Source organism: Moschus berezovskii, chromosome 2 (assembly GCF_049115385.1).
Source record: "Moschus berezovskii isolate FMDL1 chromosome 2, NW_MosBer_1.0, whole genome shotgun sequence".
NCBI classification, from domain to species: Eukaryota; Metazoa; Chordata; class Mammalia; order Artiodactyla; family Moschidae; genus Moschus; species Moschus berezovskii.
The window spans coordinates 96,415,457-96,431,444 of record NC_142461.1 but is presented as its reverse complement, the minus strand read 5'-3'; the positions used below and the strand labels follow the sequence as shown (position 1 = coordinate 96,431,444).

The 15,988-nt window shown below is 37.9% G+C and overlaps 1 protein-coding gene across 2 annotated transcripts in view; it reads right to left on the bottom strand.

The window, feature by feature from the left end:
* GALNT13 (polypeptide N-acetylgalactosaminyltransferase 13) overlaps positions 1-15,988 on the bottom strand; it is a 663,623-nt gene that overhangs the window by 207,224 nt on the left and 440,411 nt on the right. For both annotated transcript variants that reach the window (XM_055398323.2, XM_088829452.1), the window contains exon 8: positions 571-751. In XM_055398323.2, the coding sequence (XP_055254298.1) occupies positions 571-751 (181 nt within the window). The remainder of the gene's footprint in view (positions 1-570; positions 752-15,988) is intronic.

Below are 15,988 nucleotides of genomic sequence, written 5' to 3'. Positions count from 1 at the left end.
CACATACATAGATGAGTAATTTACTGTTATTAAATATTCTTTAAAGTAGTTTTTATATCTGCATAATTTTTCATCTTGTTCCTGTGGGAAATCACTCACTCTCTCCTTACTCAGGTATTTAAGAAAATAACGCAGAAAAAAATCTCTGTAACAACATTAAAAACAAACAAACAAACAAACAAAAACATTAAAAACATTTCTTACCAACCCAGTCATAAAGACTTCTCTTGAAATCTTTTTCTTAAATTGAACTGATAAATGTTAATTAAATTTGGGTCTCCTTGTATATTGCTTGCTTCATTTTTTTTTTTTTTTAGCATAATGCTTGTACTCATAAAGAAACAAACAAAAAAAGAATGTTTAGGCATTTGTGACAAGAATAGTCTCTCTCATTTTAGGTCAAAATTCACCTCTCAGGACAGCTTTTCAAACACAATCTTCTACAATATTACAGTGATAAAAAATACCTTATTTAAAGAAGTGGAATAACAGCAATAATGCAACATATAATCAGCATTCTTAAAACTTGGTTTTCCGCTGCAGAAGAAGAGAGATGTCAGAATGGCTTACCTGGGGATATGATATAGAAGAAATCTTTAAACTCATCCATCCAAACTTCTGCCAGTCTCCTGTTGTTCTTGTTGATGACATGACCAGTGCCACCAGGGAATGTGTAGGGAGTTGCCTTCCGAAAAACGTGACCAACGTGGGAACAAGTCACAATCTCCAATGAGCCTCCACACTGCCAAATCTAGAAAAGAGAGCAATCACATAACAAACATTGTAGACAATGCAATAATACCATTTGAGAAGCAACTGAGACTAACTCAGTCAGTCAGTCAGTTCAACCGCTCAGTCGTGACCGACTCTTTGCGACCCCATGAATCACAGCACGGCAGGCCTCCCTGTCCATCACCAACTCCTGGAGTTCACTCAAACTCATGTCCATCGAGTCGGTGATGCCATCCAGCCATCTCATTCTCTGTCGTCCCCTTCTCCTCCCACCCCCGATCCTTTCCAACATCAGAGTCTTTTCCAGTGAGTCAACTCGTCGCATGAGGTGGCCAAAGTATTGGAGTTTCAGCTTTAGCATCAGTCCTTCCAATGAACACCCAAGATTGATCTCCTTTAGAATGGACTGGTTGGATCTCCTTGCAGTCCAAGGTACTCTCAAGAGTCTTCTCCAGCACCACAGTTCAAAAGCATCAATTCTTTAGCGATCAGCTTTCTTCACAGTCCAACTCTCACATCCATACATGACCACTGGAAAAACCATAGCATTGACTAGACGGACCTTTGTTGGCAAAGTAATGTCTTTGCTCTTTAATATACTATCTAGGTTGGTCATACCTTTCCTTCCAAGGAGTAAGCGTCTTTTAATTACATGACTGCAATCGGCATCCTCAGTGATTTTGGAGCCCCCCAAAATAAAGTCTGAAACTGTTTCCACTGTTTCCCCATCTATTTCCCATGAAGTGATGGGACTAGATGCCATAATCTTTGTTTTCTGAATGTTGAGCTTCAAGCCAACCTTTTCACTCTCCTCTTTCACTTTCATCAAGAGGCTTTTTAGTTCCTCTTCACTTACTGACATATGGGTGGTGTCATCTACATATCTGAAGTTATTGATATTTCTCCCAGCAATCCTGATTCCAGCTTGTGCTTCTTCCAGCCCAGCGTTCCTCATGATGTACTATGCATATAAGTTCAATAAGCAGGGTGGCAAAATACAACCTTGACGTACTCCTTTTCCTATTTGGAACCAGTCTGTTGTTCCATGTCCAGTTCTAACTGTAGCTTCCTGACCTGCATACAGGTTTTTCAGGAGGCAGGTCAGGTGGTCTGGGATTCCCATCTTTTGAAGAATTTTCCACAGTTTATTGTGATCCACACAGTCAAAGACTTTGGCATATTCAATGAAGCAGAAATAGATACTTTTCTGGAACTCTCTTGCTTTCTCCATGATCCAGTGGATGTTGGAAATTTGATATCTGGTGCCTCTTCCTTTTCTAAAACCTCCTTAAACATCTGGAAGTTCACTCTTCACGTATTGCTGAAGCCTGGCTTGGAGAATTTTGAGCATGACTTTACTAGCGTGTGAGATGAGTGCAATTGTGTGGTAGTTTGAGCATTCTTTGGCATTGCCTTTCTTTGGGATTGAAATAAAGACTGACCTTTTCCAGTCCGGTGGCCACTGCTGAGTTTTCCAAATTTGCTGGCATATTGAGTGCAGCACTTTCACAGCATCATCTTTCAAGATTTGAAATAGCTCAACTGGAATTCCATCACCTCCACTAGTTTTGTTCGTAGTGATGCTTTCTAAGGCCCACGTGATTTCACATTCCAAGATGTCTGGCTCTAGGTCAGTGATTACACCATTGTGATTATCTTGGTCGTGAAGATCTTTTTTGTACAGTTCTGTGTATTCTTGCCACCTCTTCTTAATATCTTCTGCTTCTATTAGGTCCATACCATTTCTGTCTTTTATCGAGCCCATCTTTGCATGAAATGTTCCCTTCGTATCTGTAATTTTCTTGAAGAGATCTGTTGTTTTTCCTATTCTGTTGTTTTCCTCTATTTCTTTGCATTGACCGCTGAGGAAGTCTTTCTTATCTCTCCTTGCTATTTTTTGGAACTCTACATTCAGATGCTTATATCTTTCCTTTTCTCCTTTGCTTTTCACTTCTCTTCTTTTCACGGCTATTTGTAAAGCCTACTCAGACAGCAATTTTGCTTTTTTGCATTTCTTTTCCATTTGGATGGTCTTGGTCTCTGTCTCCTGTACAATGGGACTAACTCAGTTAAGGCCAAATCTTCAGATCTTATGTGATTCAAACAAACATCAGATGGACATAAGTTGTAGAAATAGTATACTTTGGTTTGCCAAAAGCTTCTAATTTGGAAGATTTGATACATTTACATATTGTATCACTGGAGTTGGGGAAGTAAGATAAAATTATTTTTACATGCATTTATTAGACTACCAAATTTTTAGTTTGGTATTAGAGTTAACCTAATTTCTATTTAATACATATTTGATACTCAAAATTTTCTAATAAGTGAATTTTTACATGATGAATGCCATGCTCAGTAACTAAATTTGATTTGGATAAAATCAATTTATTGTACCCAACCACCTGTAATTCTAAATAACTATTTATTTTCAGCTGTCCATATCCCCTGTATCTTAGGCCTTTGACAATGTTTTTGTTAAAACATGATTAAGTATCCTTTATATCTGTTCAACATGTATGTAACATTTAAAGCCCACTCCTAAGATCATTTCTTTTAGCTCTGTGGGGTACTTAGTATTGTGTGACTTTTGTAATTTAAACACACTTGTATTAAGAATGTAATATAATGTATTTTAAACGACTGTTTATTTCACTATTGCTTCATTAAAACTATAAACTCTTGAAACTCATATACCATATATTTCTTGGTATCCTACATTTACTCTTCAATTGAGGCTAGGTATTAGGTATACATAAAACCATTCTTTCTTTGTTGTTAAAGTGTCTAATGGTTTACGATGTTTATCTTTTTTGTGAATTGTACATTTTATCATTAAAAAATTCATAACTGTTTAATTTAAAATAAATTAAAAAACATTTCTTTCTATAAAATTATATAGCCATAGAGTATAATAGTGTGTGTTCGTTACATGTATTCATATAAATACATAGATCAGTTCAGTTCAGTCACTCAGCTATGTCCGACTCTTTGTGACCCCATGAATCACAGCACGCCAGGCTTCCCTGTCCATCACCAACTCCCAGAGTTCACTCAAACTCATGTCCACAGAGTCAGTGATGCCATCCAGCCATCTCATTCTCTGTCATCCTCGTCTCCTCCCGCCCTCAATCTCTCCCAGCATCAGAGTCTTTCCCAGTGAGTCAACTCGTCGCATGAGGTGGCCAAAGTATTGCAGTTTCAGCTTTAGCATCAGTCCTTCCAATGAACACCCAGGATTGAGCTCCTTTAGAATGGACTGGTTGGATCTCCTTGCTGTCCAAGGGACTCTCAACATTCTTCTCCAGCACCACAGTCCAAAAGCATCAATTCTTCGGTGATCAACTTTCTTCACAGTCCAACTCTCAAATCCATACCTGACCATGGGAAAAACCATAGCCTTGACTAGATGGAGCTTGGTTGGCAAAGTAATGTCTCTGCTTTTTAATATGCTATCTAGGTTGGTCATAACTTTCCTTCCAAGGAGTAAGCGTCTTTTAATTTCATAGCTGCAATCAGCATCTGCAGTGATTTTGGTGCCCAAAGAAATAAAGTCTGACACTGTTTCCCCATCTATTTCCCAAGAAGTGATGGAACCAGATGCCATGATCTTCGTTTTCTGAATATTGAGCTCAAGCCAACCTTTTCACTCTCCTCTTCCACTTTCATCAAGAGACTTTTTAGTTCCTCTTTACTTTCTGCCATAAGGGTGGTTTCATCTGCATATCTGAGGTTATTGATATTTCTCCCAGCAATCTTGATTCCAGCTTGTGCTTCTTCCAGCCCAGCGTTCCTCATGATGTACTCTGCATACAAGTTCAATAAGCAGGGTGACAATATACAACCTTGACATACTCCTTTTTCTATTTGGAACCAGTCTGTTGCAGTAGGTATTGCAAGGGGGCATCAGAGGGCAGACAGACTGAAATCATAATCACAGAAAACTAGTTGATCTGATCACATGGACCACAGCCCTGTCTAACTCAATGAAACTAAGCCATGCCGTGTGGGGCCACCAAAGACGGATGGGTCATGATGGAGAGGTCTGACAGAATGTGGTCCACTGGAGAAGGGAATGGCAAACCACTTCAGTATACTTGCCTTGAGAACCCCATGAACAGTATGAAAAGGCAAAATGATAGGATACTGAATGAGGAATTTCCCAGGTCGGTAGGTGCCCAGTATCCTACTGGAGATCAGTGGAGAACTAACTCCAGAAAGAATGAAAAGATGGATCCAAAGCAAAACAAATACCCAGTTGTGGAAGCGACTGATGATAGAAGCAAGGTCTGATGCTGTAAAGAGCAATATTGCATAGGAACCTGGAATGTTAGGTCCATGAATCAAGGTAAATTGGAAGTGGTCAAACAGGAGATGACAAGAGTGAACATAGACATTCTAGGAATCAGTGAACTAAAATGGACTGGAATGGGTGGATTTAACTCAGATGACCATTATATCTACTACTGTGGGCAGGAATCACTTAGAAGAAATGGAGAGCCATAATGGTCAACAAATGCAGTACTTGGATGCAGTACTTGGATGCAATCTTAAAAACAACAGAATGATTTCTGCTCATTTCCAAGGCAAACCATTCAATTTTACAGGAATCCAAGCCTATACCCCAACCAGTAATGCTGAAGAAGCTGAAGTTGAACGGTTCTATGAAGACCTACAGGACCTTTTAGAACTAACACCCAAAAAAGATGTCCTTTTCATTATAGGGGACTGGAATGCAAAAGTAGGAAGTCAAGAAACACCTGGAGTAACAGGCAAATTTGGCCTTGGAGCACAGAATGAAGCAGGGCAAAGGCTAATAGAGTTTTGCCAAGAGAACACACTGGTCATAGCAAACACCCTCTTCCAATAACAGAAGAGAAGACTCTACACATGGACATCACCAGATGGTCAACACTGAAATCAGATTGATTATATTCTTTGCAGACAAAGTTGGAGAAATATATAGATACATATCCACATATACTACATTTATTCATCCCAATAAATAAAACCCATAATTATTTCTATTTTTAATTGGAAATACTTGATTTTATGCTGTAAATAACATTATTCTTATTTTGAAAGAAAAAGTTTTCTCTTATAGATCCCTCAAGTAATATTCATCTTAGAAGAGGGCTGCTATTGGTCTTGGGTAGCAGTAGAAGACATTTAATTTTTCTAGAAGAAATATGATAATTAAGTTATACTCATCAATAATTGCACATTACACTCACAATCTATTCTTTCTCATTTTTTAATTGTTTAAGCAGTGTCTTGCTTAAAGAAAATATGTTCCAACACAACACTGAAATGATGGACAATATAAAAGAGGAATGGAGTTCACCATTCTACTAGAAAGACAGGATAGTCCTTTCTTAAATAGTCAAATTACTTAACTGATCAGAAACCTTCTCATCTTCCTAGCAAAAAGTCTATATACTTTCTTGTAATTACACACACCTCCTTATATTCTTCCTTTCTACTAAAACTGATAAAGTTGATTCCTCTCCAATAAAAAAAAAATCAATACTTGTATGTCAGTCTAGGGCATATCTTTTAAGTCTGTCTTAACTACTGGTTTAGTCCTCCCTTTGATTTTCTCCTGAAACATCAATTACTTTCCTCATTATTAGATTATGCCTATCTTTATGTAGTATCTTCTCAAGCAGATTTAAAAGAGAGAAACAAACTAAAAATTATAAAACAAAAATTCACCCCTTTATATTCCCATCCAACATATCTTTTTTTTGCTTTCCTTCACTGTTATTAATATAAAAGTTTCTTAGATATATATTATATCCCTTCCTTGATTTTCATCCCTTTTCCTACTCATTCGTGAAATGCTGTTTATCTCTGTAGTTCCACAAAATTGCCATAATGAAAATCATAATTTTTTCCTGTGATGAATACTTAGCAGACTCCTTTCTTGGATTCTCATGCTTTCATTCCTACTACGTCACTACTTATACATTTTCACTCTAAAATTCTATTTAAATGTTGGCACTACTATTTGCTATCTCAGTGGTCTTATTTGGTATTACTTTATGTATGATCTGAATACTCAAAACCTGAACAGTAACATCTTAGCCCAAACTTCTGTGGGATCCAGACTTATGTATCCAAACATCTACTTGATACCTCCTCTTGCAAGACTCAGAGGCATCCAATTAAATGTATCTGAAGTGGAATTGTTGATATATCTCCACCTGTCAACAAGGTCTTATTTTCTTTCAGTTTGTTTGTTTCTTTAAACACTCATTAAATGGAGCCACTATTCACCAGGTGGTCAATTGAAAAACAAAAAAGACAACATAACTCCCCTTCTCTCCTCCCCCTACCCCCCAAAAAATCCCTAGAAGTTATCACTGATTTCTTTTTTTCTTTCAACACTTATGTTTCATCCATTAACAAATCCTGGTGGTGTTATCTATAAAATAATTCTCAACATATCCATCTCTGCCTCTACCGCCATCATGCTTGTCCTAATCATCAACATGTTTTGTCAGTCAACTGTAATAGACTCTTGTCTTTCTACTTTAACTATTGCTATTCCAAAATTTGCTTTGTGCTGAAAAATCAGTTCAGTTCAGTTCAGTCGCTCAGTCGTGTCCGACTCTCCGCGACCCCATGAATCACAGCACGACAGGCCTCCCTGTCCATCACCAACTCCCAGAGTACACTCAAACTCATGTCCACAGAGTCGGTGATGCCATCCAGCCATCTCATTCTCCATCGTCCCCTTCTCCTCCCTCCCCCAACCTTTCCCAGCATCAGAGTCTTTTCCAGTGAGTCAACTCGTCGCATGAGGTGGCCAAAGTATTGCAGTTTCAGCTTTAGCATCAGTCCCTCCAATGAGCATCCAGGATTGATCTCCTCTAGAATGGACTGGTTGGATCTCCTTGCAGTATAAGGGACTCTCAATAGTCTACTCCAACACCACAGTTCAAAAGCATCGATTCTTCGGCGATCAGCCTTCTTCACAGTCCAACTCTCACATCCATACATGACCACAGGAAAAACCATTGCCTTGACTAGACGGACCTTGGTTGGCAAAGTAATGTCTCTGCTTTTTAATATACTATCAAGGTTGGTCATAACTTGCCTTCCAAGGAGCAAGCGTCTTTTAATTTCATGGCTGCAATCAGCATCTGCAGTGATTTTGGAGCCCAAAAAAACAAAGTCTGACACTGTTTCCACTGTTTTTCCATCTATTTCCCATGAAGTGATGGGACCAGATGCCATGATCTTCGTTTTCTGAATGTTGAGCTTCAAGCCAAACTTTTCACTCTCCTCTTTCACTTTCATCAAGAGGCTTTTGAGTTCCTCTTCACTTTCTGCCATAAGGGTGGTGTCATCTGCATATCTGAGGTTATTGATATTTCTCCCAGCAATCTTGATTCCAGCTTGTGCTTCTTCCAGCCCAGCGTTCCTCATGATGTACTCTGCATATAAGTTAAATAAGCAAGGTGACAATATACAACCTTGACGTACACTTTTTCCTATTTGGAACCAGTCTGTTGTTACATGTCCAGTTCTAACAGTTGCTTCCTGACCTGCATACAGGTTTCTCAAGAGGCAGATCAGGTGGTCTGGGATTCCCATCTCTTTCAGAATGTTCCACAGTTTATTGTGATCGACACAGTCAAAGGCTTTGGCATAGTCAATGAAGCAGAAATAGATGTTTTTCTGAAACTCTCTTGCTTTCTCCATGATCCAGCGGATGTTGGCAATTTGATCTCTGGTGCCTCTGGCTTTTCTAAAACCTGCTTGAACATCTGGGAGTTCACGGTTTACATACTGCTGAAGTCTGGCTTGGAGAATTTTGAGCATGACTTTACTAGCGTGTGAGATGAGTGCAATTGTGCGGTAGTTTGAGCATTCTTTGGCATTGCCTTTCTTTGGGATTGGAATGAAGACTGACCTCTTCCAGTCCTGTGGCCACTGCTGAGTTTTCCAAATCTGCTGGCATATTGAGTGCAGCACTTTCACAGCATCTTCTTTCAAGACTTGAAATAGCTCAACTGGAATTCCATCACCTCCACTAGCTTTGTTCGTAGTGATGCTTTCTAAGGCCCACTTGACTTCACATTCCAAGATGTCTGGCTCTAGGTCAGTGATCAGATTATTGTGACTATCTTGTTCGTGAAGATCTTTTTTGTACAGTTCTTCTGTGTATTCCTGCCACCTCTTCTTAATATCTTCTGCTTCTGTTAGGTCCATACCATTTCTGTCCTTTATCGAGCCCATCTTTGCATGAAATGTTCCCTTGGAATCTCTAATTTTCTTGAAGAGATCTCTTGTATTTCCTATTCTGTTGTTTTCCTCTATTTCTTTGCATTGATCACTGAGGAAGGCTTTCTTATCTCTCCTTGCTATTCTTTGGAACTCTGCATTCAGATGCTTATATCTTTCCTTTTCTCCTTTGCTTTTCGCCTCTCTTCTTTTCACAGCTATTTGTAAGGCCTCCTCAGACAGCCATTTCGCTCTTTTGCATTTCTTTTCCATGGGGATGGTCTTGGTCCCTGTCTCCTGTACAATGTCACGAACCTCCGTCCAGAGTTCATCAGGCACTCTATCAATCAGATCTAGTCCCTTAAATCTATTTCTCACTTCCACTGTATAATCATAAGGGATTTGATTGAGGTCATATCTGAATGGTCTAGTGGTTTTCCCTACTTACTTCAATTTAAGTCTGAACTTCGCAATAAGGAGTTCATGATCGGAGCCACAGTCAGCTCCTGGTCTTGTTTTCGCTAACTGTATACAGTTTCTCCATCTTTGGTTGCAAAGAATATAATCAATCTGATTTCGGTGTTGACCATCTGGTGATGTCCATGTGTAGAGTCTTCTCTTATGTTGTTGGAAGAGGGGTTTGCTATGACCAGTGCATTCTCTTGACAAAACTCTATTAGCCTTTGCCCTTCTTCATTCCGTGCTCCAAGGCCAAATTTGCCAGTTACTCCAGGTGTTTCTTTACTTCCCACTTTTGCATTCCAGTCCCCTATAATGAAAAGGACATCTTTTTTGGGTGTTAGTTCTAAAAGGTCTTGTAGGTCTTCATAGAACCGATTAACTTCAGCTTCTTCAGCATTACTGGTTGGGGCATAGGCCTGGATTACTGTAATATTGAATGGTTTGCCTTGGAAATGAACAGAAATCATCCTGTCATTTTTAAGATTGCATCCAAGTACTGCATTTTGGACTCTTTTGTTGACCATGATGGCTACTCCATTTCTTCTAAGGGATTCCTGTCCACAGTAGTAGATATAATGGTCATCCGAGTTAAATTCACCCATTCCAGTCCATTTTAATTCACTGATTCCTAGAATGTCGACGTTCACTCTTGTCATCTCCTGTTTGACCACTTCCAATTTGCCTTGATTCATGGACCTAACATTCCAGGTTCCTATGCAAATTTGCTCTTTACAGCACCGGACCTTGCTTCTATCACTGGTCACATCCACAACTGGGTATTGGTTTTGCTTTTGCTCCATCCCTTTATTCCTTCTATAGTTATTTCTCCACTGAGCTCCAGTAGCATACTGGGCACCTACTGACCTGGGGAATTCCTCATTCACTATCCTAACATTTTGCCCTTTGTTACTGTCATGGGGTTCTCAAGGCAAGTATACTGAAGTGGTTTGCCATTCCCTTCTCAGAGTGGTCTTTAAAATTTTTAATCTTGTCATTTTATTCCCCTGCCTTAACCCTTCAATGGTTTTTCATGGCACTGTGAATTAAATCAAAGCTTTAAGCTGAACATTACTAGTATTTTTAATAACTGAAAGTGACCAGATATATGTAAAATCTGTTCTAAATGACGTCAGATTAGACAGGAATATTCTTCAGAGCATGATGCAACAATTAGAGAAAAAATAACATTTTAAGTTTGTATATTCACTAAAATTCAGACTATGCAGTAAACTCTGTTGCAAACAAACCAGTGATTTACAACTGTCCTCAGGGTTCCCAATTTCTCTTTTTGCAAATATTGGATTATCATTGTGGTTGTGAGAGGGCACTTATTTCTACTCTGCCACTTCTTGGTCTTACCCTGGTTCTGTAGGATTATGGTTTCTATGCCCTGAGCACGCACACAGAAAGGGAAAATATCTAGTCTGAAATCCTTTAAAAGTAGATTTCCCGTGTTCTCACTTGTAACATGAAAGTGCTGATTTTAGGTTGTCCTCTAACTTGCAATAAGACTTTGTGTGTACATGTAGAGGCATAATGCAGTAATGCTGAAGCTGAAACTCCAATAATTCGGCCACCTGATGCAAAGAGCTGATTCACTGGAAAAGACCCTGATGCTGGGAAAGATTGAAGGTGGGAGGAGAAGGGGACAACAGAGGATGAGACGGTTGGATGGCATCACCGACTCAATGGTTTGAGTAACATGAGTTTGAGTAAACTCCGGAAGAGGGAGGCCTGGCATGCTACAGTTCAAGGGGTCACAAAGAGTCAGACAGGACTGAGCCACTGAACTGAACTAAATGCAGTAATGACTGTTGATTTATAAGACAGAAGGAAAACCTGTCCCTGATGTGGATTCTCACAGATGGAGGCAGCTTTCTCTAGTATGTTTAAGAGAGACAAGAGAAGTAGAAATAACTGTTTCTTACTCAGTGAATATTGGCCTGTTTTGCTTGTGGGTCATACTCTACTGACTCCTGGAATAAAGTGCATACTTTTCCCATTGCATTCTGTGCTCAAAGAATGTGTAAATAGATATTAATATTGCAATTCCTAAGTAAAGCATCTCCCCCATACTTGCATGGAAATAAAAAGATCAAGGTAGAAAAGCATAACATTATGCATTAGTTAAGCTGATATCTGACCATGATACTCCCCAGTTAGTTTACATAAAAACAAAATATTTAACTGACTAGTTACCAAGTACTTAGTAGACATTTGGATAATGTGAAATAATTAAAAAATAAACAGTTTCCAGAAAATTATATGATTAAATATTAAAGTATAGAAAATTCCAACTGAGTGGAGTCCTTATGACTATGATAATTTCCCTTAGTGCATCTTCAATAAATTTTGGGAAAGATGGAAGAAAGAAAAGAAAGAAGAAAAAACAAACAAAGAGTGTGACACAGTCATTAAGAACTTGGGCTTAGAAATAAGCAAAAATAATTTTCTAGTGGCTCTCTTACTATCTATATACACTTTTGAAAATTATTTATGTCTTCAAGACTTTAATGTTCCCATTAGAAAATAAGGATAATAATAACTACTTCCTAAGACCTCAATGAGATTGTGCTTATTAAGCACCACGCCTGACACTTCATATGGAAAGAAATAAAATGTTATTAGTATACTACTTAACTTGCATTGTTGTTGCTATCAAGGAAAACCAAAATCTGTAGATTATTAGGTAATTCTTTCTTAAAAAAAATAAATTTTGGTGAGTTTTGCCTCTTTTTAGAACTATACTATCAATATCTAGGGGTTTAGGTGAGGAGTTTAAAAGAATAGCCAATTAGTTTCTAATTAGAATACTGAATTGTGTTCTCTGAAATTATTTACAATGTCTAAATAAATTAAACTAAATAAAACATGATGCATCATCCACATGAATATGTGATGCATGAATTGTTTTGTACCATTGAACACATCTGATTGTTATTGCCTCGGCTTCCAAAAGATTAATATTTGTATATTACCTATCTCAAAGAAATTTGACCATGTGTAAAACACAAACTGTCCTTTTATGAACAGAGGATTGAAGCTAGCTGGTTACTTACCTTCGCTTCCAAATATTTTTATGAGATTCTGATGATGGAGAAGGTTATTAATCAAAATGTAAAATGCCCATTGCTCATTTGATAATGTACTTGATTTTCTTCCCCTAGATAGAAGACAATTAACTAACATACATTACTCTTTTCATGTTTTTTTGGCACCTACATCAGTGACATTTTAATTAAGGTTCATAAACTTGAGTTCAGTTCAGTTCAGTTCAGTTCAGTCGCTCAGTCCTGTCCGACTCTCCGCGACCCCATGAATCACAGCACGCCAGGCCTCCCTGTCCATCACCAACTCCCGGAGTTCACTCAAACTCATGTCCACAGAGTCGGTGATGCCATCCAGCCATCTCATTCTCCGTCGTCCCCTTCTCCTCCCGCCCCCAACCTTTCCCAGCATCAGTCTTTTCCAGTGAGTCAACTCGTCGCATGAGGTGGCCAAAGTATTGCAGTTTCAGCTTTAGCATCAGTCCCTCCAATGAACATCCAGGATTGATCTCCTTTAGAATGGACTGGTTGGATCTCCTTGCAGTATAAGGGACTCTCAAGAGTCTTCTCCAACACCACAAGCTCCAATTTAGCAATCTCAGTTCTAGTGCTACTATTGTTTCTAATTTTATAGGCTGTTGTGCAAATTCATGCAGCTGCTTGTTTTTATACAACCTTTATCCCCTCAACCCACACACATACTATCACTGGCACAAAGTCATTGTTTAATATGGACTCAATAAAAATCACCACAACATACATGAGGGACACACAGCTCAATGGCTATGAGTGTGTAGGCTCTAGTCCCCGATGTTGTATCCTAGCTCTGATATCCACTAGCTGGGTGAAGTCATCTTTTTGTGCTTTGGTTTCAAGTAATAAGAGGAGACTTGAAGAATCTACCCCAGAGGATGTTGTGAGGAGCAAGGGCACACATAACAATACTAAACTTTTATGTGAAAATGAATGTGAATAAAGCAAATAGGGGAGACTTATAAAGGGATTATTAAAATAATCTAGAAAAGATGAGAATGACTTGGACCAGAGTGATGATGGCAAGGGAAACAGAAAAATTCAATAATCTGACATAATTTGGGGGATTAAAATTAAGAATTAATGTATGTGCTTTCCCTTATGTATCATGTCCTCTCTAATTAACTAATTTCATGTACATTTTGTCTCAGTAAACTGTTCTTAACTATGCTATCTTTCATTGATCTCCATTTTCACTGATTCATAACATTTACTAATATCATCCCACTCTGCCTCATTTAGCTCTTCTGTATACTTTTGCCTCTTGATAAATATTTGTGTATGTGTGTGCATGTATATTGAAGTGTATGCATATTGATATAGATACATTATTTATATATATATATATATATATACACACACACATACATACATGGTGGTCAGCTGGTAAAGAATCTGCCCACAATGCAGGAGACCCCAGTTCGATTCCTGGGTTGGGAAGATCCACTGGAGAAGGGATAGGCTACTCACTCCAGTTTTCTTGGGCTTCCCTGCTGACTCAGCTGGTAAAGAATCCACCTGCAATGTGGGAGACCTAGGTTCGAATCCTGGCTTGGTAAGATCCCCTGGAGAAGGGAATCACTCCAGTATTCTGGCCTGGAGAATTACATGGAAGGTTTAGTCCATGGGGTTGCAAAGGGTCAGATACAACTGAGAGACTTTCACTTTCATTATATATATGTGTATATATATATATATATATATATATATATGAAATATATATAGCTTTCCTTGTGTCTCAGATGGGAAAGAATCTGCTTGTAATACAGGAGACCTAGGTTTGATCTCTGGGTTGGGAAGATCCCTTGGAGGAGGGCATGGCAACCCACTCCAGTATTCCTTCCTGTAGAATCCCCATGGACAGAGGAGCCTAGTGGGCTATAGTCCATGGGGTCACAAAGAGTCGAATACAACTGAGAGACTAAACACATCATATATATATATATAATATATATTTATATCCACACACACACATACACATATATATAAATATATACTATATATATATAAATCATCTCCCAACCATATAATTATCTCTTTGAGAAAAAAAAAAATCACACATTTCATTTTATGAAACTGAACTTCAGCATCACATGAAAGTCCTTTATGAAACAATATCATCATCACATGTTTCACTTTATGTAAATGGTATAATTCACATGGTGAAAAAAAAATCACAACTTACATATACTGCTATATTGGTGTTTTGGAAAGTTTAAAAATGCTTAAAATATTGGTTCTAAATATATATATTCACTGATATATATATATATATATATATATAAGCTTATATATATATATATATATATAAGCTTCTTTTATGGCTCAGATGGGAAAGAATCGGCCTGCAATGCGGGAGACCTAGGTTCGATCCTGGATTGGGAGATCCGATGGAGAAGGGAATGGCAACCTACTCCAGTATTCCTGCCTGGAGAATCCCCATGGACAGAGAAGCCTGGTGGTGAGCTACAGTCCATGGGTTGCAGAGTCAGACACGACTGAGTGACTAAGCAAAATATATATATTTACATGTATATATACAAAATATATATATTAATCTTATCTCCCCAACCACATAATTATCTCTTTGAGAAAAAATCACACATTTTACTTTATGAAACTGAACTTCAGCGTCACATGAAAGTTATTTTATGAAATTGAGTATCATCACCAGATACTTCACTTTATGTAAATGGTATAATTCACATGGTGAGAAAAAATCACAACTTAAATATACTGCTATATTGGTGTTCTACAAAGTTTAAAAATGCTTAAAATATTGGTTCTCAATAAATATTAACTGATCTATTAATACTGAAATAGGGAAACCTAGAAAATTACACAGTATACACAAATGTGTGTCTATCATAAAGTAGATTTAGGAACACAAGTTCTTATTTTCTTACTTCTGGCAAAAGGACAACTGAAACAGGATACTGTGACTTAGTTTTCACCAATCACTCTATAGTCATTATTTGTATCAAATAATCCCTGTCAGCACTTCAACTCTCTACTTTGTTTATACATATTTAAGTAGACTGATGACAAATCCTTTCATTTTTATAATTGAAGCAAAGTCTAAAAGAGCTTTCAGTAAGATCCTGAAAGCACTGTGATAAGTTGGCATAAACACAAGAGTCATGGAAGTCATTATTCAAAAGGGGCAGACAGAAGGGGCTCTGTAGGCATTTTCTATTTCATTCATGACAAGAAACTTGTAAGCTATTCTTCATAGTCATTTTGATTTGGATAAATGTCTCATTTAATTGGTTGGTTTGTCTCTTAACCTAGTTTTCAGTTCACAGTGTATGGTCTGGAAGACGTCTCCAGAGCTCAAGTCACATCCTGATATTATCATCATATCTCAAGATGAAGACTCTTGTATATCAAGCTGCTGTAACTTTTAAAGTACTCACTTGAGTTGCGAGAGATCACAGATTCAACATGTCTAATGCATCCATCCAGTAATAGATAATTTAAAT